Consider the following 21,877-nt stretch of genomic DNA (forward strand, 5'->3'; position numbering starts at 1 on the left):
AAAGTTTTGCCAGCCAAAGAGAGAGGAACCTTGGCTTTCAGGGCTTTGTACCGCAGCACCAGCCGCACACATCCCTGCTTCCCAAAGGCCACGGGTCCAAGCAATCCCTGAAATGGGTTCGTGGAAGACGGACAGCTCCGTGGGGACAGGCGCTTCATGGCTCCACTTGCAGTGGCGTGTCAGCCTCGCACAGCAATTTCCAAGCAACACTGGCTTTTATTTCTCAGGGCTTGTCTTTTTTCGCTCACAACTCAATGCTGACGGTCTCATCCATCGCGTGTTGGCTGGGAGAGGTGGTGACACCTGAAAGTTTGGGGCCATCGGTGACCTACGTGCAAACACCTCCAACCATCCGCTTCTTCTGAGCCTGGAGCCTGTTGGGAAAAAGACAAGCAAAATTTGTCCTCGTGAGCTGATAACTGAGGTACCGACCTGGAGTGGGGGGGGTGTTTTTGGGAGGGGTTTTTGGATCAGGATCATCCGGTTGTGTTGTTCTGAGCCCATGTGGCAGCTCTCCCCCTGCCCCAGGAATGCCTGCCTGGTTTTTGGTTCAGTTTGGGGAGCTCCGGGGTTTTGCAGAGGGTGCTGGCGTCGTGCCTGGAGCACAGCCTCCGATCCCATAGGATGGGCAGACCTGTGGATCCATAGGCTACATCATACTCATCCCAAAACAGTATTTTCATAACCTGTGCTCGTGTTCTCAGAATTAATAACCCAAACTTCTGACTCTTCTTTCTTTTCCGTGGCGCACGGCTCCTTCGGCGACGAGCCGCGGCTGGAAAAGCCCTGCGGCGGTTTGCTTTCTCCTCTTCCTCCGGGGTTGTGTGTGCTCGTAGGCATTTATGAGCAATTTGCCTGGGTTCACTGCCAGTGCCAGCTCCTGTGGCTTTTGGCAGTGACTAATCCTTTCCTTCAGCTTTGTTACGGGGTAAGTAGCTAGCTTTGATCTCCGCAGCCGGTTCCAGTGGCGTCGTGTCCTTTTCTGCTGGCTTGGTGGCCGGCCGAGGAAGCTTATTCAATTTAGCTGCTTGCTTGACATGGAATAATCTTTGGAAAATTTCGAATCCAGCAGCACTGCCGCTGAAATGTGCAGACCTGCCCCTTGAAATGGCACTGGGTAATCGGGAGCAGCCTGGGGGGAAATGCCGTCAGGACTTTCCCTTCTGTTTGAGCAGCGTCTGTACAGCTGTCCTGTGCTGAGCCTGCTGCTGAAAGACTGATGCCTTCGATTTGCTGCCAGAAATCCTCAAATTTGCCCTGGGATGTCCACGGCAGGAGCACGGGGAGCTCCCAGGTGATGTTTCTAGCTCGGAGGATGAGGAGCAGAGCCCTGTACCGGGCAGCTGTAGCGTGCCACATCTGCAGCGTCAGCGTCTGTGTTTATCCTGCGACTTCATGCTTGTTTTTTTGGGAAGAGCAGAGCCAACCTGGCAAACTCAGCTCGGGCACCAGCAGCTCGTGGACGCCAATAACTCGAGTAAACTGGAGTGGTGTGCGCGGTCCTGAGCCAGGACCAGGGGGAGCGTGCATCAGAGGGGAATAAAACCCCGTGGGTTTGATGGGACCCAGCCAGCACACCGCCTTCAGCAGCAGCATAGCAAAGGTACACGAGTTAGACAATTTCTCCGTGAGAGCAGTTTTCAGAGGCAGGACGACGCTGCCGAATATTCCTGTGCTGCTGCCGGGTTCGTAGCACCACCTGCTGCCTGCGGAGCCCCGCGTGCTGCCGCGAGCTGCCTTACTTCTCCCACCCCTCGGAGCTTGCTGCCTCTCTGAATATTTTATTAAGCGCGCTTGCTGCTCGGTTTACCTGTGCTGCTAAAATCCAGATGCTTGTCCCTGCGGGGCCTAAGCCAAGGTGCAGCGAGGCGTGAACGTCCGCCGATAACGTAACAAGCAGCCCGACTTCTCGGGGATTTGCACGCTGAATATTAACTCCCACACCCTTGCAGTACGCTGCTGCTGTTTAAGCAGCAAATTATTCTGTGCTGGGGAACAAGTTGGGGGCAGAACTGAGGGTGTAGGCATTTTTTTTCTTCCGTTTTCGCCTTCTCTGCCTTTTTTTTGGGATCGTTGGTGCAACTCTCACTTAGTTTGTATGGCCCTGCATGTTGACTTCACTTCCCTGCAAGCTGTCCCCTTGTTCTGATAAAGCCCCAGAGCCCAGGTACCTGCATTTCCTTTCTTCCCATGCTTCCAGCGTTCCTAATTTTTTGCTCTCATCTGCTTTTGCACCTGTACAGGCTGCTGTAGTTGGGAAGGGAGGGCAGTCTCGTCACCCGAAGCAGCTTTAATTTGGGGCTGTATCGCAAGGAATGGATGGGCCCCAAGGCTCAGGAGAGAAGCAGCGAGCTGCAGTCACTGAGGTCATGAATTTGGGTATTAGATAGCTGGGGCAAAGGAAAATCTATGGTGTTTGCTGGAAGAGGAGGGACCTCACGGGGCATTAGGATATCAAGGTTATAAAGGGGAAGGTAACGCCTGGATACAAGGGCAGAGAAAGAAATGAGGAGCAAGAGAGAGGTTTTCATCACTCCGCTTTTTCCTTCATGTCCGATGTAGCTCGGAGATGCCTCCCCAAACTCACTGGGATCGATCAGCAGCGACCTTGCAGCTCTCAGGTAGATGATAACTTACTCCCAAGCTGGCGGTGGCACAGCAGCCGCAAAGTTGTTCATCTCCTGGACATTTTTACCCCTTTCCCCACAAGGAATCTCTCCCTTCCCTCTGATGGATGATGCTTCCTCACTTCTCTTGAAATAAACTCCGGATTCCCCTCCTCCAGAGCTGTTAAATGTGGGACAAAGACCATGAGCAGCACGCAGGGGCATGCTGGAAATAAGCTGGAGAGAAACTGAGGCACAGCGAGCAGAAAATGACGCCTGCCCACTAAAGCATGACATTGTACGTCTCTCAGAAACGCTGTAGAAAGCTGTTTTTGCCTATTCCCAGATTTATTAGCAGTAGAAGGATGGGAAATCTGGTGAAGCCGTCCTCGGGCCTCCCAGATAACATTTTTCAGATCCAAATAGTTCAGCAAAGTCTTTGGGTGTCTGGACGCTTATCTGAATTGAAGTCTGATTTTTTTTTGAGGTCCGTGCAGGAAAAGTAAATGGGTTTTGTGCTCAACATTGAATTTTTAAAGCATCCTGGGCAGGGAGGTGACGTTTGGAGCTTCAGTGCGAAGGGACCGATCTCCCCGACTGCCCGGAGTCCAGGCTGGTGGAAACAGGTGGAAAGATTTTTGAAAAGGAATTGGTTTTAATTATGCCTAATCGATGTGAACTTTGTAATTGCTAGCACGTGGCAGTCCTTAATTCCCAGCCCATGCTGCGGGAGGTGCTTTTGGTAGTCCCTCTTCATCCCAACCATCTATTTCTGAGCCTCTCACTGAAAGCATTTGTTCCCCCTTGATTTTATTTTACGTTTTAATTGATTAGCAGGAGAAGCTTAAACAGATCACCCCGAATTAAGAGTCTGAGAGCGAGCGGAGCTCTGAAGAACAGGACGTTGCCCTGGCTCTGCCTCGAAGCCCTGGGACCTGGAGCAGGTGAACCTGTGAGCAAAGGGAAGATCTTCCCAAACTGCCTTTCCCCTTTATTTGACCACATTCAGGGCAATATTCTGCCCATTCTCCAATGTTCGAGCTGATGGAAATTGCTTTTCTGCATAAGCTGTGCTCATCCTAGAGAAAAATGAGAGATAAAATGCTGATTGCAGAACCGTGGCATGGATTTGCTAGTTCTTTTCTTCTAACGTTACAGACAAGAGCTCTCATCGCTAGGTAATGGGGTTGAGGACAGACTTGCAGGCACAAAGCTGTCGTCGTTTCAGCCAGACCAGACCCATCAGAACTTCCCCAGTGAGATCTCAACTCTCTAATTCTGACGTCCTTGGAAAACTTTTAGTCTGGAGCGAACCTAGAAGCCAAAAGTGGGTGTGCAGGTCTGAGTGCTCTTCATGCTCACTGCTCTCAGCACCATAACCATTTATCCTCTGTCCTCTTCTCCTCAAAAAACAACCTGCCCGCAGAGCTGATGGCATCGTGTTTTTGCTTATACACCAAATTTTATTCCAGCTTTTTCAACAGCTGCTCTGTGAGTTGTGAATAGTCTGTCCCCAGCTCCTCCCTCCACGAATGGAGAAATAACGTTCGTTTTGGTACCTCCTGCCCCCAGATGTGAACGTCTGCACGAGAGCATCTAGGATGGGACACAGCAGCTTCTCGGTGCTGAACAACCTCGAGCATCATTAAACATAACGTGTTCAAGCTGCTGAGACACGCCGAATTTAATCGATTTTAAAATAATTGCACCTGCTTTGCCGGGTGTTCTGTTTCACAGCCGTCGTGGAAATCCTGCTTGACAGACGCCTCGTAGAAAGAGAGGGAACCTGCAGAAGAAGTAATCGTGCAGCAACGCCGAGGATTTGCACCGATGGAAGGCTCTGTTAATTAAAGCAGCCAGGCTATCAGCCAGAGAGCAACGTGTGGAAAGACAAGCTCTGCCTCTTAGTGAACGGGTAAAAAGATATTTCCAGTAATCCCCTGGGACAGCATCCCTTGGGTTGCCAGCACTTTCCTTTTCCACTGGAGACGCTCTCACTCTCCATTGTGTGTTTCTCTATCTTCCAAGTGGACGTTTGTGTGTTTTCTTCCCTTTATTGCTGGTGACCTGCTATTGCGCAGCAGCTGATGGCTTGGCAAGAAGAGGATGCCTCAGGGGTACTCCTAAACTGCTGTGCTATTTTTTTACATGCTCTCTGTCTTGCAGATGAGATGTGACAGCCTCTCTCAGATCCATCCCTGAGCTCTCAGTCCATTTGCTGCCAGACTTCTCGGCGCAGTCCCAGGGACCAGCAACATGTCTTTTCCAATGAATTTAGAAGCACATGAGTTTGCCAGCAGGGTTTTCTCAAGAGTGAAGGGCTGAGAGAGATCTGGACTTCGATACTTCAGAAGTTTTGGGGTTTTGCTTGTTTGCTTTAGTAAGGACAAGGCTTTATAGTGTGTGCATCTTTCTTTAGCTCCAGTATGGCTCCTCCAGGGAAGACTGAGGTTGGTACTGAGGTTGTACCTGGCCCCAAACAGCTCCCGACACATCTGTGCTGAGTGCTCCATCCACGTAGCGCAGCTGGGAAGGCGAGGCAGGAACACTGAATATTTTTACCAAAATCAGGTCAGGCTTTCCCAGTCGCTTCCTTTGTGAGCTGGTTGGGTTTCTCTCCTTTGCCTGTACAGGCTGCATTTCGCAGTGCTTCTGTGCTTGGTTCAAGGGCAGGAACAGTGTGGTCCTGGCCATGGGCTCGTTCCTGGCTGTTCCAGCTCTGCTGCTGGGAATTTTGCAATTTGCTTTGGAAACGAATGAGCCAGCCTGGCGTGCAGAGTCCTGGCTGCTGCTATCGCACCTGCCTTGTGCATCTCTGCGCTGCGTGCTCCAGGGATCCCTACGATACCCAGAACAGGTCTGGGAGTTGAAAGCTGGTTCAGAGCAGTGATTCCTCCATCCAGTGTGCCTTCATGCTCTGCCTGCGTGGCCTGGGCAGGATGCTGCACAGATCTGCAGCTCCCGTGCTGGCAGAACCAAACTGCTAACTCCTAGGCATCAAACTGGGCTTAAAACTGAAGCAGAGGCATGGTTCTGCTCCCAGGCTCACTGGCGGTGTGCACATCAGTTCCCGAGCTGCTCTTATCTAACCAGCCTGGTTTTGGAAAGCTTCTGGTTTTGGATAGCTCCCGCTATGATTTGGGAAAGTAATAGCAGGAGGAAGCTTCCCCTTGGGTTGGGTTTTGTAGTGCAAATAAAATTTATCAGGGGGAACAGGGAGGCTGGCATAAACCTGCTGTTTTCTTCTGTATTAAACAGCACAGAGCTGTGCTCCTCCCGCAGCGTAAGGCGACAACCTCTTAGGTCTCAGCCTTGTGTCCGGACGTGTTCCAGAGCGTGGAAGGGCAACACTCCTATTATACAGGACTGACCTCTGAAAGTCCTCCAGTTTATTTCTATCCAAAGATCTTCGCATCGTTAGCAAACGTTGACCAGTCCCTGCAGGACGAGGGCCAGGTAGGCAGCCCCGGTGTGTTCAACGCAGCCGCGTTGGCTTGGAACCTGCCACTGCTTTCCACACTGCGATCTGTCACCGTCCCCGGCTCTGGAAGGGAAAGCTGCTTCATCCAGCAGCCTCAGATGATTGCTAGAGCTGCCAGGGGGTGTTCTGAGAGCCAGAAGGGGCAGAGAGGGTGAAATCCAGGGTGAGACAGGCTGCCAGAAGCAATAGCTTGAAGACTGAAAGGGTAAAACGAAGGCTGGAAGAAAGCAGAGAATTTTCTAAGAATCCATTTCTGTTAGCACGAGTGTTTTGGCACCGTCACTGGCACAATCTAGGTGGTAGGATCGCTGTCCTCCCTGCAGGAAGCTGGATACAGGGCACACGTGGCCTCCTTCAAGGGGTTCCTGCAGGAGCTGCGGGCAGCAGGAGAGGCACAAACCCTCACAGCAGCAATCAGCACCTGGTAAGATGCTAATTTTGCAATCCAGTTAAACACCGCCACTTTCAAATTGCAGCAGACACCTGGCAGAGAGCTGGGATAGCAGATAGATATTTACTTGTTTGCCTTTATGTCTTACCAAAGACAACTAGTTGCATTTGTGTGCCCCTAATTTGCTAAATCACGGTGCTCGCTTGCTGCAGATGCTCCTGCTGCTGTCCCCGGTCTCCCCAGCACGTTCTGTGATCTCCGGGGCTGCTCCTAAGCAGAATAAATTCACCTGGATTTCCTGCCTTGAATACCAAGAGGGGATTTGCCAGGTGGAAGCAGGTTTGTGACGTCTGCCTGGCTCGGAAGAGCACTGATAAAGAAACACTTCACTTCCATGCCTTCGGATAGTGCCCATTTAATTGCAAAAAAATAATAAGCAAGGGAGAACGCCTATGAGGTATTTAAAACCCCGGCCGCAAGCAACAGCACGTTGTCCCGAGGATGTTCTTCGGAGCCAAATAATTGCAAATAATTGTAAATAAATCTAGGCGGACCACCAATTCAATGCGCATCTTTAATTGCGCAGCCACTACCAGGGACACGCAGGGAGAATAAAAATAAGCGAGGCTCTGGATCTCTTTAATGTTAAAATAAGTACGCCTCTCCCTTAGCTTCCTCCGAACCAAGTGACAGCTGCACCCGTACGAAAATGAATAAATAATCAGCTTTATTTGTATCGCAAGCTGTTTTCTCAGCTCGGAGATGAGCAGCCCACGGATACCACTCGCGTGGTTTAAAGAGAGCCCAAGCGTTGGCACAGATGATGTCCATGGACGCCGTATCGCTTTTAAAAAGGGATTTCTACTAGTACCTTCCTGTGTGGTTTTGTTCTCACGGGGGGGATAATTTACGTTTGGTTTTATGTTGCATTATTTAATTACGCCTATTTTAAAAATGCATCTGTTTTGCCGATTTACGTGCACTGCACGCAGCCTTTGGGTAGCTTTGCAGCTAAATTCCCCTCCAGTGAAACTCTCTCATACCTCTGGAGATGAGTTTTAAAATAGTCAGTGAGATCTTTTCATCCAAACCTTGAAAACGCCTCCGAATTAGAGGTAGCAAAGCACGGAAGCCTGGAGCCTGGCTGGGCTGGTTCGGGGCATAAAGGCGAGGGGGCTGCGACTGGTTCAAGGCGAGGAAGAAAGCGCCGGGGATGGAGCAGCAGGATAATTAATCCACGAGAGAGGGGATAATGGTAACTTTGAAATCCGTCTTTACAAGCGAAGATTAAAGGGGGAAGGAAAAAAAAAGGGTGAAGAATTGCTGGAGGGAGCCGCTGGAAAAAGCAGCAGCGTCTCATCGGGTAGAGGAGGGCGGACAGCTTCTGAACAAACATTCCTCGAAGAGGATTTCCGAAAAGGCTCTTTGCTGGCATCTTCTGGATCCAAGCACCCTAGCCCTGCCTGGGATGATGGCAGAAGATTGGCGTCGTAACAAATACCTTGGAGACCTTTCTGATTTCGCTTTTGTGCCCCGAAGTCGTTTAAACATCAGGTACCATAAACACAACCAAAAGAGCATCCATTTCTTTACAAAACAACGATCTTATGGTGTTTGGCATGCCTGGAAGGTGCTTTTACACCACATTTACAAGTGTTTCAGAGCTCAGGGCTGCTGTTTTCCCCCTGGGATTGCCCTGAGGTCCTGTGCTGTGCCCCACGCAACCCACATGCACGCAACCCACACGCACGCCACCCCCTTGAGAAGGAAACCCCTTTCTGCCTTGTAAATAACCTGCCAGCCCAGCATTCGTGTGCTGTTGTGTCTGGTAGTCTGCAGGTCTTAAGGGCTGAGCTGGGCGTGTTGCTTCATCAGGGGATTATCCGGATTTTGTCCGACCTCTGAGTTGAAAATGAGTGGCCTGATTATGGAACAGTTTCATGTAAGGGCAAAGGGATTCCCGGTGCCACTTGTTCCTCTTCTGCTGGAATGCTGAGGTTCTGACCTTGCAAATCCCTCTGGCTCACCCATGCAAAGTGGAACGGTGTGTCCTCGGTTGGGATCTTTGCCCCCAGATGCTGCCATCAGGATAAACTGCATTTTTTAGAAGGGTTTGTCCATGGGTTCAGTCCCTGGGATGGCAGCAAGGCAAGAGGGCACAGCCCTCGAGCGTGTTCCCTGCGCAGCCGGTGCCTTGCTTCTCTGGATCTTACTGAAAATTTCAAGAGCCGGTGCCAAGAAGAGGATTGACAGGGCTGTAAATCTGCGTCGGCCCTAGAGGACTGTGCTGCCAGGAAGACTCTGCTTCTTGCTTTTTCCCCATGTCTTTGGGAACGGTGGAAGTGGATCCTTTTCCCGAGAACTCGTTCTTTGTCTCCCCAAATTACACGGCTCTCCTAAGGGTGCCCTTTTGTTTTTTTCCTGATGAAGACCTGACATGAGCAATGAGCTTCCCACTTTCTTGCAGAGTTTGCTCTTTGCCCACAAATCAATCTGGCTCACTAAGTTGAGCTGTCAGAATTTCTCCAAGGGCACAGACATTCTTCATGTTTTCACCGTCAAATTATATGTGATGCTTAATTTAAAGCTTAGGCATGAAGCCTAACTAGAGATTGCTGGAAGATACTGATTTTGCTAAATTTTTGTATTTATGTATAAATATTCTGTATAAATAGAAAATATTGATACTGGTTGGAGCATTCTTGCTGGGCAGATGATAGATTTATGCTTTGTTTTAGCTCTGTCTAACACTTTTAAGATCTTTTTGGCCAACATGGCCGTGAACAACACCAGGAGCAAATGGATGTATTAAACAGGTTTGGGTTAAGTTTTGAGGTTTTGTGCTCCTTCAGTCAAAAGAAACTTGTGGAATGAAATCACCTCAAGTTGCTGAAAGGAGCAGAAGTTTCTAATGTGGTGTGTATGGTGCTGAGAAGCATTTTATGTCTTGCAGTTTTAAGACAAACTTCCTAAGTGTGTAAACTGCTGGAGGAGTTTCATGATTTGGAACTGGGAGCCACAGTAGCGACTTTGTAAAGCATCACACTTGGTGATATCACTGGTGGCAAAGGCGTTTAAGCAAAATTGCCAAGGAAAAGCCAAAAATAACCAAGATAAAGGCAACCAGAAATACAAAACCTGGGACAGGTTTGAGGCTGGAGAGGCTGGGGTTTGCGTGCAGGTCCTAGCAGTGGTGCTATGCTCTGTGGTTGGAGCTTCCCCGTTCCCTGCAGGGGAGGGTGGCTTTTTGGTGAATTTGTGTGCCTTTCTTTTAGCTCTTGGGATTTTTTGAGCTTCCCAGTGCTAGAATCTCGCTGGGTGAAGGTTACTGGTGAGTGGCTGCCTGCCGGAGCTCACCATTTCAGCACACGCCTCACACTTGCTGAGGGAACTTTGGTGGGTGCTCACACAGCTCTTGGCTCACAACCCCTGAGAAATGTGCTAAAAAGCCGTCGTTAACGTGAGGGAAGGGCAGGAGAAACGGCCCCGGGTGAGAGATGGAGAGCTCGGTCTGCTTGAACACGAACCGAGAGGGTTTGGTTATGGCACCACCCGGTCCTGTGTGGAAGAGGCCTGCTGAGGGAGCTGATGGCGGCGGATCCCTCAGAGGAGCGAGTGGTTGGCCTTTGAGGATGGACATCCTGAGGGACACTCAGAGGAAAGACGGATTCCACCACTCTTGATGTCTTCAACGGGGATTCCTTTCTGTCAGAGACATCTTAGGTGGCCACAGGTCACGTCTGAGAAGGGGCTCCTGTGAGCGGGAGCATTCAGGAGGTTAACGTCGGTGACTTGGCTTACCCCCACCGACCCCACCAGCCGTCTGCTGCTGGTTCTTCAGAAAGCATTTGGAGATCAACCAGTGTCGTGAAGTTTGATCTCCCAGTAACGTTGTCGAGATGGTGTTTCACAGCAGCTTTATGGCACCTCAGGCTGAGAATCTTCCAGAGAAGAGCCGCGCTTCGAGGCCTTGCTCCACTGCCTGAGGGGATCCCACAGGGTGAGCAGGCCGCCTCCTCTGGTCCGTAAATCCCCAGACTTCTGGAATGGACTTCTTTAAACTTGGCTGGTGTAATAACCCTTCCTTTTTCACCTAGCCTAATAAGTTTCTGTGTGCATTTGTGCCCGTAAAGTCCATTTCATGCCTGACAAATCTGGTGTTTTCCGAGGCCCATTGAAATGGAAAAACCTTCGAAGAGATATGAATGTTTCAAGTCCCCGATTCAAATACTCCTCCCCTTCCCCCCAACCTGTTTTTACAAGATTAGCCGCTTGTATTAAAGAAGAAAACCTTCCCAAAGGTTCACTTTTCTCTTTCTCAAGAGTTATATTTCTCATCTAATAACGTGATGCCCTTGTTTCCCCAGCTCGGGATGCAGTGTGTGTGTTCGAGACCAAAACCCGGTCCTGCCCGGGGAAAAAGCACCGTGCTGAGCCGTCCCATGAGGGCAGAGACAGGAGGAAGGTTTGGTCCCTTCTCGAATCACTGCCTGCACATCCCAGTTTGTTTTCCTGGTGCAATCGCCCAGGTGCAAGCGCGGGGATTTACAGAAGCCACTGACTAGATGGCTGATGCCAATTAGCCGCATCCTAAAAGTGCTGTAAATTGGGACAGTTCCTTTGAAAACAAGGCATCAAAGGCAGTAGCTTTAAGTTGCTTCTAACTTTCGCTTGTGCTCATGTGATGAATGTGCTTATCGAGGCTCAGAGGCATCTGACTCCTCTGTAGCATCCTTCTCTTTAGGGAAGAGTTTCGTGCCAATGCACCGATCTCTCCACCCTCTGTGCTGCCCTCTTGAAGCTTCAGGGAGTGGAAATAATTCGACATTTTGCAAATGTACAACCTGAATCTTTCCCGAGAAGCTGAATTGAGGACCCACAGCAAGTAGGAGTCTGCTAAAAATAAAGCCGTGGCCATTTCTCAGCGTGCTGATGGGGCAGAAAGTGTTTTATGCTGCTCGGCCCCAGTCCTTGCTCTTTTGTCCTCTATCCGTGCATCTTCAGCTGGTCCCATGGGAGCTGCAGGCAGGACCTTGCCTGGAAAGCATTAAATCCATTTCCGATGGCCTGGGTCCAACTTCTGCTAATCCTCACGAGTCAGACACCCCCGGACTTCAATGAGATCAGCCTCGGGGAGGAAATGCCACCGTACCAGCAGAGGCACGGCGTGCTGTGTGCTCTTAAGCAGGAGGATAAATTATGTATCAGCGCTGCTTTTAATAACTGCAGCCTTACTAGAGGGCAAGCTCAGCAACAGGAGGCAAAGCAGACATTCAGAAACTGGTCGTGGCCACAAGACTTCAGAAACAGTGCCTCTTTTGGTGCCTCTTTCAGAAGCGCTGCGTGACACCCACGAGGGCCTGAGACCTACTTTACGGTGTCACCAAGCTGGAGGGAGTGCTGAGCAGGTCTGAATAGGGGCTGCCGTTACTGGAGGGGCCCTGTATGTGTCCTGTCCCTCTGGAAGTGCTCACTGTCCCCTCCAAGGTCTGGTTGGCTGCACCGTAGATGAGCCCCCGCAGGGGTTTGCTTTGTACGTAAGGTCATCCAGTCCTCTTCTCTGCTTCAGCCCTGTCCCCCTTGGAGCAAGGATCCCAATGCTCCTGGTGGCCCTTCAAGCAGCAGGGGCCAGGGGAGGTTCAGGTTGGAAATGAGGAGACATTTCTGCTCAGAAAGAGCAGTCAGGCACTGGGACGGGTTGCCCACGGAGGTGGTGGCGTCACCGTCCCTGGGGGTGTTCAAAGAGAGGTTGGACGTGGTGCTTGGGGACGTGGTTTAGTGGGTGACATTGGTGGTAGGGAATGGTTGGACCAGGTGATCTTGGAGGGCTTTTCCAACTTTCATGATTCTAGGATTCTATGAAGGCTCAGCAGCAGCTTCATCCCAAAACGTGGCTCCTGGCACCACATCGGTTTGCCAAAAAGCCCCTCCAGTCCACCAAGCGACTGAGAGGGAGAAGGGGGAGAAATTCCTGCTCTGGTGTTGTCTCCACTTTGCCTTCCTGCTCACACCGCAGCCCTCCTGGGCTGGGAGCGCTGCCGGCGCGGCTCTGCCCTGATCCACCACCGCTGAGAGCTGCGCCATTCGTTCCCATCCCTGCAATAAATCCTTCGTGTTTTTGATGGATCTCCAGTGAAATATTTTAATGCCTTCTCGTCGAACGTTCCGTTTTTTTGTCCCCAGTTGTTTCTATTGACAGATGAAAGCACTAACACGGGCTTTAAGCGGGAGTTTAATCGCGCCAGCTGTCACGCGGGTCCCCGATACAAATATTTTCCCCTGTTAATGGCTGCAGTGTGGGCTTTTTTATGTGATCAAACGTAATCTCATTTATTGGCGTTTTACAGCTGTGACGCCTTCTTCTTTTCACCAGGCCAGACTTTACTGTGACACCAAGAGGAGAGCCAGAGAAACGGCTGGTGGGACGGAGCGGCCCGGGGAACGGCGTTGCCCGTAGGTCTGCCGGGGCAGGTGAGACCTCCATTTGCACACCGTGACGCTAGTGTTTGTCCCGTAGGTCGTGCGCACGGAGAAGAACAGCCTGAACAACCGCTTCCTGCCGTGGGATGAGATCGAGACGGAGGCCATCCTGTCCATCGATGACGACGCTCACCTTCGCCACGACGAGATCATGTTCGGGTTCCGGTGAGTGGCCTCCAAGGGCGTAGCCTTCGGCCCCACGCTGCTGTTTTCTGCATCCAGACGCTGCTCGTGGCCCCGTGGTTAAAATGAGGGCCTGGCCGAGGGCTAGCACAGCCTTTCCTGGGGCTTTCCAGCTCAAGTTCTTGGAGGAGAAACGTGTGCTAATGAATTGTTTAATGACTGCAGGTGGGCCGATTCCAGGTTGTCCAGGCAACCCTCATTCTCGCACTTCCTAACCTTCACTCTCTGGCTTTTGCAATTCTGATAACCTTCCCGTGATGTTCCTGAGGGTCCGTGGCTTTCCGTGGCTTTCCAGCATGGGTAGGAAGAAAACTGGAAAACAAATCCAAGAGGCTTCTGCGCTCCATCCTTCACGTTGGCCAGGCCAGGGTGGTCACGGCCCCTGCAGGACTTGATTGCTTGGGCAGAGCATCCCGTTTGCTCAGTGTGACACTGGGATGTGGCAGCTATTTCAGCATTTTTCTCTCTAGAGGATGAAAAAGAGAAACATTGTACAGAAGAGGTTGCTCCCATTCCCACCTCCTTCTGCTCCAGCACCTACATCTTCCCTTAATTTTTCCCTGGCCAAAAGCTCCCTGATTACAAATCCAGGGGGGCAGAAAGCAGTCCGTAGGCTCCTGCTGGCTATAAAAGAGGTGCTGGGGAGCGAGCACGGCTCGAGGAAGGAGCGCTGCCGCTCGTTTTGGCTCCTCAGCCCGCCGGGCCGGGCGTGGGGGGATCGCTAATCCCAGAGCTCCTGGCAGCTGGCTGGGGGTGGGAGCCGGGAAGATGAAAAGGCACAAAATGCCTGGAAAGCCAAGAGGCTCTCTCCGAGAGCTGAGAAATGAGGTGTAAAGCGATTCCAGCAGGGGAGTAGGCGGCAGGACTCCTGGCTTCCCCCCCAGGCCCCGTTACGGGCTCTTTAGCTGAGCCTGGATGTTTTCTTCTCTCTTTGGTCTCCGTTCACCTTCGCTCATCAAGTGGAGGCTTTATTGATTAGAGAGCCTCCAGTGAAAACTGCTTTCCAAGTGCCCTGTATTCTTCTCACCCCAAGCCTTGCTCACAGACACCTCGACCCCACAAAGCCTCCCTGTGTTCGCGTGCTGCAGGCACGCCCTTAGCCGGGGAAGGGACGGTGCCTCGGTGGCTGAGCCCTGCCCACAACAACTGCATTTTGTCTGAACTTCGCTTTGGGCTGCGATTCCTGGGGCCGCGAGCCTCGTCCTGCTCCGTGTGCCGCGCAGCAGTGGGCTGGAGGGAGCAAACCCCTCTGAGCAGCACGGCCAAAACCCTTCTCTGGAGAAACCCAGCTTTTTGTCACGAAAGCATCACGTTCGTGTGAAAGCAGGACGTGGGAGAAGCGAGGAGGGGTGAGCGGTTTCTGCTCCAGCTTTTCAAAACATTGAGAGAAAGCTCAGCCAGCGAGCGCTTGCTGGGAGAACGGTGCCAGGGCTGCTGCTGGCGCTGTTAATTACTCCCTTTTTATTATCAGCTTATATCGGAGCTTCATTAATTGGACTCGAGGCCGTAACAACAACCCTATCTTTGCTCCTTGCTGTGTTAGGAAGCGTAATGAACGCCCAGGGCCCTTGGAAACTTCATCTCTCCAGCAGCCTGCCATCACCCTGCAGCCATCGCTTCCGAAGCTCTCAGCAGGCAAAGGAGCTGTGGCAGCTCTCCTCCGCCCTAGGAAAACAGAAGGCGGCCACTTTCTGCCTTGTTCTGTACCTGAGACGAAGGGAAAACCCTCCCAGGTCCACCAGGCTCCCACCTGGGACTTGGTTCTTGTAGTCTGGAGTCTCTGAGCTTGGGCACCGACACGTGAGCTCGGCTCAGAAGCTCCCGAGGAAGCTGGGGCAGCCCCGCACGTGGAGGCTGGGTTCGTTTCCCGGGTTAGACACCGGGCACTGACGTTTGTCTTAATGATTCCTGACAGCGTCACAGCTCTCCTGGGGGAATCTCACTTGAGGAGAGCGAGCTGCAGCTGAGAGCAGAATATTGAACGAGCCCACGCTCTCTCACGCGAGCCTCGCGGTTTAATTCCCTGGGGACCAGCGGTGTTTCGGGGTGAAGGACGAAGATTTAGCAGAGTTTGGTGTCTTCCCTCTGAAGACACCGGGCTCTTTTGCATCTCTGCAGCCTTCCTGGAGAGCGCTTCGTGTTACCTTTGCCTTATGGAGGAGGAAATGGAGCTCTGGGGGAAGTCCCAGGGAGTTTAGGGGCAGAGGGTGGATTACCCCCAGCCCAGAGCCGTGGCTGCTCAGGACTTTCTGTAGGAGGAAGCCGAAGCAGTGCTGGTGATGCACCCACGCGTGTGGCAACCAAAGTTTCCCATCTCGCTGGCTTTCCCCACCTCTTTCCCTGCCCTTTCACCTGAGCTCACAGTTTTCCGTGCTCTCTGTAACTCAGAGACTAACTTGAGGCCATCGGGCTTTTTTCGTTAGCTTTCCTTTAAACATACAGAACAACTTCTATGAGTTAGAAAACCCCGTATGTATGAGTCACTAGTTCTTTCTTCCCCTGCAAATAAGCAACCAGAACGTCCCCCTGGCAGAGGACCAACATGAGAAACCCAGCTCTGTGGCACGCAGCGTTGCTCTGCACTCACAGCCCATGGCTTTAAAGCAAAGCAATTGCACATTTTAATGGTGTTTATTCTTTTTGTCCAAATTACGGTGTATCTTGGCCGTTCTTTGGACCAGCGAACCCCATTTTTTTTTTTTTTTTATATGCAATTATTTCCCTCACTTGCAACACCTCTGTGGGAGCAGGTCCCTTGGCATTGAGGGCACGGTCGTGCCCGGCTTCACGTGGAGGTTTTCAGGCAGAGCCGTGCCAATCTCCAGGTGCCTCATCCAAGCTCCTTGTGTTTGCAGGGTCTGGAGAGAGGCGAGGGACCGCATCGTTGGCTTCCCGGGGCGCTACCACGCGTGGGACATCCCCCATCAGTCCTGGCTCTACAACTCCAACTACTCGTGTGAGCTCTCCATGGTGCTCACTGGTGCTGCCTTCTTCCATAAGGTGAGATGGCGTGGCCGCTCCTCCTGGAGCTTTCCTCTCCTTCCTAGAGCAACCAGAGCTTGCGTGTTTGCGATTTGTTTGTTAAGAAGAAGCTCTGGTTTGTTTGTTGGAAGGGAGCAGGGCAGAAAATGGCTCCGGCACACGCGCTTCTCCCTATGGGAGGGGAGACAGAGGGCGAACAGACCTTGGGAAGACAACGGGCTCTTTTCCTACAGTCCTGGGCTGTCCTGTCAAGTGGGAAGGGGATCCCCCAGCTGCTGGCGACGTGCTGACTGTGCAGTAGCAAAGAGAGCGAGATCTGAGGGGGCCGAGGCAGCGCGTGCTGCTCGGGGCCCCCTCGAGCAACGCTGCCCCTTCTTCCCCTTGCAGTACTACGCCTACCTGTACTCCTACGTGATGCCGCAAGCCATCCGCGACATGGTGGACGAGTACATCAACTGCGAGGACATCGCCATGAACTTCCTCGTCTCTCACCTCACGAGAAAGCCTCCCATAAAGGTAGGGAGTTTGTACTGTGTTTTTTTTTTTCTTGTTTCCAGAAAAAAACAACAACGGTGATCTGCTTCATGTCTTAGGAGCGCAGCAGCGTGCTGAGGCTGCAGTCGAGCAGTTTGGAGGCTCCGGGGGGGAACCCAGCGCCCGTCCTCTCGCTGGCGCAGGAGCACACACTGCCCTGGCCAAACTGAAAGGCAGATTTCCTGTCCTGAAAGACAGATTTCCTTCCTCCCTTAGTGTACAGCACGAGTAGAAAAGATTTCCTGGCTGATCTTGCGTAGCTTTGCAGAGACATTTATGCTCATGTGTGTGTGGAAGGCCGTTGGTACGAAACCCCAACTGGGATCCCCCTGCCCCGTGCTAACAAACGAACGCCACAATTTTGGGCATGAATTTCGGGTGTGTATCATTCCTCTCTTTAGCGCTGCTGGCAAACTGCTCTTTACAGCTCTGCGTGTCTCACCGTCACAGGCCAGCTGCCTCGGAGACGGGCCTTGGCCATAAATATGACGGGTGGGCTTTTCTCTTCCCCAGACCGAGGGGCAGCCCGGCTGTCTGCGGGTGTCCCCTCAGCACCCCCAGAAAACCAGAGCCCCCTCAAGAGATCTTGCTCTGGGTCCCTAAAGCAAGATGCGCCCCAAATTGCTAATTTTAAATACAGCTGCAGCGACCATCCCTGTCCTTCTCTTGCAGGTGACCTCCCGCTGGACTTTCCGCTGCCCCGGCTGCCCCCAGGCGCTCTCACACGACGACTCCCACTTCCACGAGCGGCACAAGTGCATCAACTTCTTCGTGAAGGTGTACGGGTACATGCCGCTGCTCTACACCCAGTTCCGCGTGGACTCGGTCCTCTTCAAGACCCGCCTGCCCCACGACAAGACAAAATGCTTCAAATTCATCTAAAAGCAGCAGGCAGCAGGCGGCCGGGCGCCCCTCGGCTCGCCGAACTTCGTCCCGAGGCGGGTGAGGGCGGAGGGTGGCTTCTCAGCGGGGCTCCAAGGGCAAAAAGCCTTCTGCTGTTGACTCCGGCCTCCCTCCCGCAGAGGAAAAGGGACGTTTTGGGTTGGGACAGGCACATTTCCCCCCCGTCCTGCTCTCCCCACGGCGACAAGACCAGGCGGCGGGGCGCAGGATCTCGCAGCTCCCGCGAGGACGCTCCCTAGGATCGTACACTGAGGAATGGCGCGTTGGCTAGTGGATCCGCCCCCGCGCTAGCCAAGGGCGACCATTCTTTTTAATTATAATTATTGTTATTTAAAATGAAAGTGTTTTAGATTTGCCGCGTGAGGCTTTTTTTTTTTTTTTTTTTTCCTTTCTTCTCCCCCTTCCCACCCCCTCTGGACCTGTCTGCGCTCTCGGGGGGCGCCGTGGCAAGGCCTGGTCGGAGGTGTTTGACTGCGGAGGTTTCTCCCCACGTCGAGGCAGCTCCGGTGATGCTGTCCCCGTACCTTTCTCCCTCTCTCCTCCCCTCCTGCACGCCACGTCCCGGCTCGTCTCGCCCTGTGGCCACTACTGAGGACTTCCAGGTGTCACCCACTGATGAGCACCCTGCTCGCCGTGCTGAGCCTCCCGCAGCTCCACGAGGGGCGAGCAAGGACGAGGTTGGTCCTGGAGGGTCCTGACCCGGCTCCCCGCACCACACCGGCTCCCGCGCCGCAACCACGGGGGCGTTCAGCTGCTGTGCTCTCATTCTCGGTGTCCTTTTCCACCGCAGGTACTGCCACACCTCAAAGACGGGGCTTGAGGTTGGGAACGCTCCCAGGCTCGTGTGTTGGAGCAGGCTGTGGTTTTCTGCGTCAGCTCCAGCACCAATGGCAGCTGCGGAGAGGCTTCGAGCCTGCTCTGGCCTTTCGGGGGTAGCAGCCGGGTATCGGGGGCCCTTTTGGGGCCCTCTCTTGGGATCGGCCATCCTCACGGGCAGCACCGAAGCGAAGCGCCGGCCCAGCCTGGGTTTGCTGGAGCTCGGGGCAGGCTGGAGTCCCTGCTCTGCCTCGATCCCCATCCCGCAGCAGTGCCCCCGGCGGGTCTGCCCATGGGCCTCAGCATAACTGCCTTAAAACGTCATCCTCGTTGGGCTGTGTTCGAAGGGTAACCCCACAAAGGCTTCGTTAACCCCACAAAGGCTTTGTTAACCCCACAAAAGCTTTGTTAACCCCATGAAGGCTTTTTTTTTTCCCTTTGAGTGAAGCAAGAAACATCACTGGGACCGCGTTCATGGGTCCGTGCTCGGAGCTGGTTTCTCCCCCAGGCCTTTACAGCCTGGTCCCCGAGCTCTGTGCTCGGCCCCGCTTCCGCCCCATGGTCAAGGGCAGCCTGAGGAAGCTCTTGCTGGGCACATGGGGAGGTGAAACCTCTGTGTCCCCGGTTCTCCTGGCCCCCTGTCCATGCAGCAGGGGGATGTTATCACCCATTTGTGTCTCTGTATCCCAAAGCAGGACCAGGGCGGCTCTGTTGGCAGCTCCTGCACTCATTCCTCGGGTCAGCACCCCCCTCGTGTAGCCTTCACCATGTTTTGGGGTGCTGTGACCTCTCCAGCCCCGTTTCAGCCAGTTTGTTGTGCCCACCCTGCCAGAGGGGTACGGCACTGACCTTTGGGAAGGATGGAGGGGCTCCTGCCTTCACCAGCAGACCGCAGTGACAAGGACCAAGGTGTCTCCTCTCTTTGTGTCCGTAGTGTTTTCCTTCCCACTCCCTTCTTGTTTTAACATCAGGCGCTTCAAACAGACCACGTGAAGCTTCACAGTGTCTGTATGAACACAGCTGGGGGCTCAGCGAGGCCCCAAAACACCTGGGGGGGGGTCACGTCTTCTGCCCCTGCTCGGAGGGGAGAGCTGCACCAGCCCCAGCAGCCCTCGCCGTGGTCCCTGAGGAGCACGAAGCTCCTCTGCTGCCGGCAGTCGCTCCCCCCCTCGTTAACCGGCGGATCGTTAGCAGCGCTTCGCTCACTTGTGCGCAGCACAGGTTGCTGGTGCCAGCCACGGGTGGAGGCAGCTGTGGATTGCACTTTATATAAATAGAGAGAGACGCTTCCCTGCGCCTCATTTCCAGGAACCTTAGGGGAAATGTTACTGTCCTGGTGCGGTGGCGCTGGGAATTGCGGCCGTGGTGGCTTCGTGTTGCTGTCTGGGGCTCGGCACACTCAGCTCTTGCCCATCTCACCCAGCTCTTGGGTGTTGTTTATTATTTTTTTTTTTTCGGAAGATCCCTGGTAAATGTGGAGCATCGCGGTTGTGCGGAGAGGCTGCGTGCTGGGCTGGCCGTGAGAGGGTTTCCTCCTTGCTGAGCCCTCCCCGCCCCGAAGGGAAGGGTTTGGGGCCGAGGGGTAGATGGGCACTGCATGGGGACAGGTGGGTGGGAGAGATGAGGATAAGGAAAATAATGCCACATCCCCTTCCCCACGCGCAGGGCTGGGGCTGCCCCATTCTGCTGCAGCTTTGGAGCTTTCCCAAATCTGCCTAAATAGACACGGGAACCCTTCTGGAGTAAAGGTCCTTGATTCACACCACGACTTTCTGCTCCTGAGCCATCCCACAGGGTTCCTTCCATTGGCAGGGAGCACAGAGGCATTTCGGGAGCCCAGCCCTGCCACCGTCCCCATCGCCCTTCGCTCCCCTGGTTTTTGGGGACCCCGGGTAACTCCGAAGCTCAGGGTAGGGCGTGCGGTTCGTCACCCCTCAGTGGCAGGAAGGTCCCTCGGTGGCGGCACCTTTCCCGAGGCCTTTCCCCTTTTTCAACGTTTTTGCTGCTTCATCCTGGACTGGGAGTCAGGTGCGGGGTGCGGAGCGGGGTCCTTCCCACGTTCACTGTAAATAACATCACCCGCGGTGCCGCCGAGCCCCCGCCCCGCTCCCGTCTTGCCGCCCAGCCCTGCCCTCCCCTGCGCCCTGCTCCGTGAGCACCAGGTTTAAAGACAAAAAAAAAAAAAAAAAAAAAAAAAAAACAGACCAGAAACACTCCTTCAACACGAGCACAATATTCATATGTTGAGGTTTTTGTAAAAGGATCCAATAAATGGAGAGTTTAACTTGACGGAGCGCGTCCCTGTGCCTGCTTTACTGGGGGGGCTGGGAGCGGGACAGGGCACACCACAGCGAGCTGAGCCCTGCGGGGCAGGAGCCTTGGCCATGGCCATCCCAACCAGCTTCAAAATGGGGAGGAGCAGAGGGGAGGAACGGAGCTGGAGGATTTCCTTGCTGTTGCTTTCTTTTTTTTCCCCTTTCCTCCCCAGCAGCTGCCTTCCTCTGCAGTTGCCCGTTCGCCTCCATGCTGCCTGCCCCATGGGAAATGCTCTCTTTATGTCCCTACTGCCTTGGGTAAAGGCTCGCCTCCGCTGGGAGAGTGGTGCTGGGTTTTATTTCCGGGAGAGGTTTCAGGGAACCCCAAATTTCTGGTCCCAGAAGGGAGGAGGTGGGTGCTCTGCCCCAGGTGCCCAAATTCCCGGGATTCCTCCCCAAAACACCACTGGCGGGCAGGGATGGTGCTAACAGCGGGGGCATGGGAACTCAATAGGCACCGACCTGGCTGCAGGCTGGCTCAGCACCAACGAAATGTGCCCTCCATTTCCCACGCCATCTGATGTGTTCCTTGGTTATTAAAAACAACAGAAATTGTTCCCGTGCTTCTGCTCTGCCTGGCAAAGCCCTAAAAGCAGGCAGCTCCTGCAGGAGCCCAGCTGAAGGATGCTCACCCCCTGCTTCTCCACCCCCAGACCTGCATATCCCAGCAGTGCTGTGCCATGGAGAAGAAAAGCCGTAAGCCGAAGGGCCCGTGGCTGTGTGGGGTGTGGGATTGGGGTGTGGGATTAGGGTGTGTGAGAGGTGGGTGCCGCTGCTGTGGCGATGCCATAAATAAATCCCTACAGCCCTGACGTTTTTCAGAGAGCATCGCTGGGCCTGCGCTAAGCGATGTGCAGGATTTATGCCCCCGGCTTGCTGCCAGCGATGGCCCGTGGAAGGCTTTGGGAAGAAAAATCGGGTTTTAGAGGCAGTATTTTCTTGGTGTTGTTAGTGGGCTGACAGGCAAAGGGCGGCTGTGCAGGGCAGAGAGGGGCCCAGCACCTCGGGGACCAGCACCTCGTGACCCGGCTCCTGCTTTCAGCCCCATCACAACAGGACTTGGGCAGTGGAACTATGGTGCCATACAGCACCTGGGGGCCCTGGGCTTGCCCTAAACCCCCTGGGCAAAGCAGGGTTTTACCCCACAGAGCGGCCAAATGGCTTCAAAGCGATAAAGAGGGGGCTG

At 53.5% G+C, this 21,877-nt stretch overlaps 1 protein-coding gene across 20 annotated transcripts in view; it reads left to right on the forward strand.

Moving 5' to 3' along the window:
• Positions 1-20,665, forward strand: part of EXTL3 (exostosin like glycosyltransferase 3) — a 130,418-nt gene extending 109,753 nt beyond the window's left edge. For all 20 annotated transcript variants that reach the window (XM_040554185.1, XM_040554178.1, XM_040554187.1 and 17 more), the window contains 4 exons: positions 12,996-13,123; positions 15,997-16,141; positions 16,511-16,639; positions 17,330-20,665. In XM_040554185.1, coding sequence (XP_040410119.1) covers positions 12,996-13,123; positions 15,997-16,141; positions 16,511-16,639; positions 17,330-17,539 — 612 coding nt within the window. In that variant the 3' untranslated portion in view covers positions 17,540-20,665. The remainder of the gene's footprint in view (positions 1-12,995; positions 13,124-15,996; positions 16,142-16,510; positions 16,640-17,329) is intronic.
• The last annotated feature ends 1,212 nt before the right edge of the window (positions 20,666-21,877 follow it).

This window comes from Cygnus olor, chromosome 3, assembly GCF_009769625.2.
Source record: "Cygnus olor isolate bCygOlo1 chromosome 3, bCygOlo1.pri.v2, whole genome shotgun sequence".
Lineage (NCBI taxonomy): Eukaryota > Metazoa > Chordata > Aves > Anseriformes > Anatidae > Cygnus > Cygnus olor.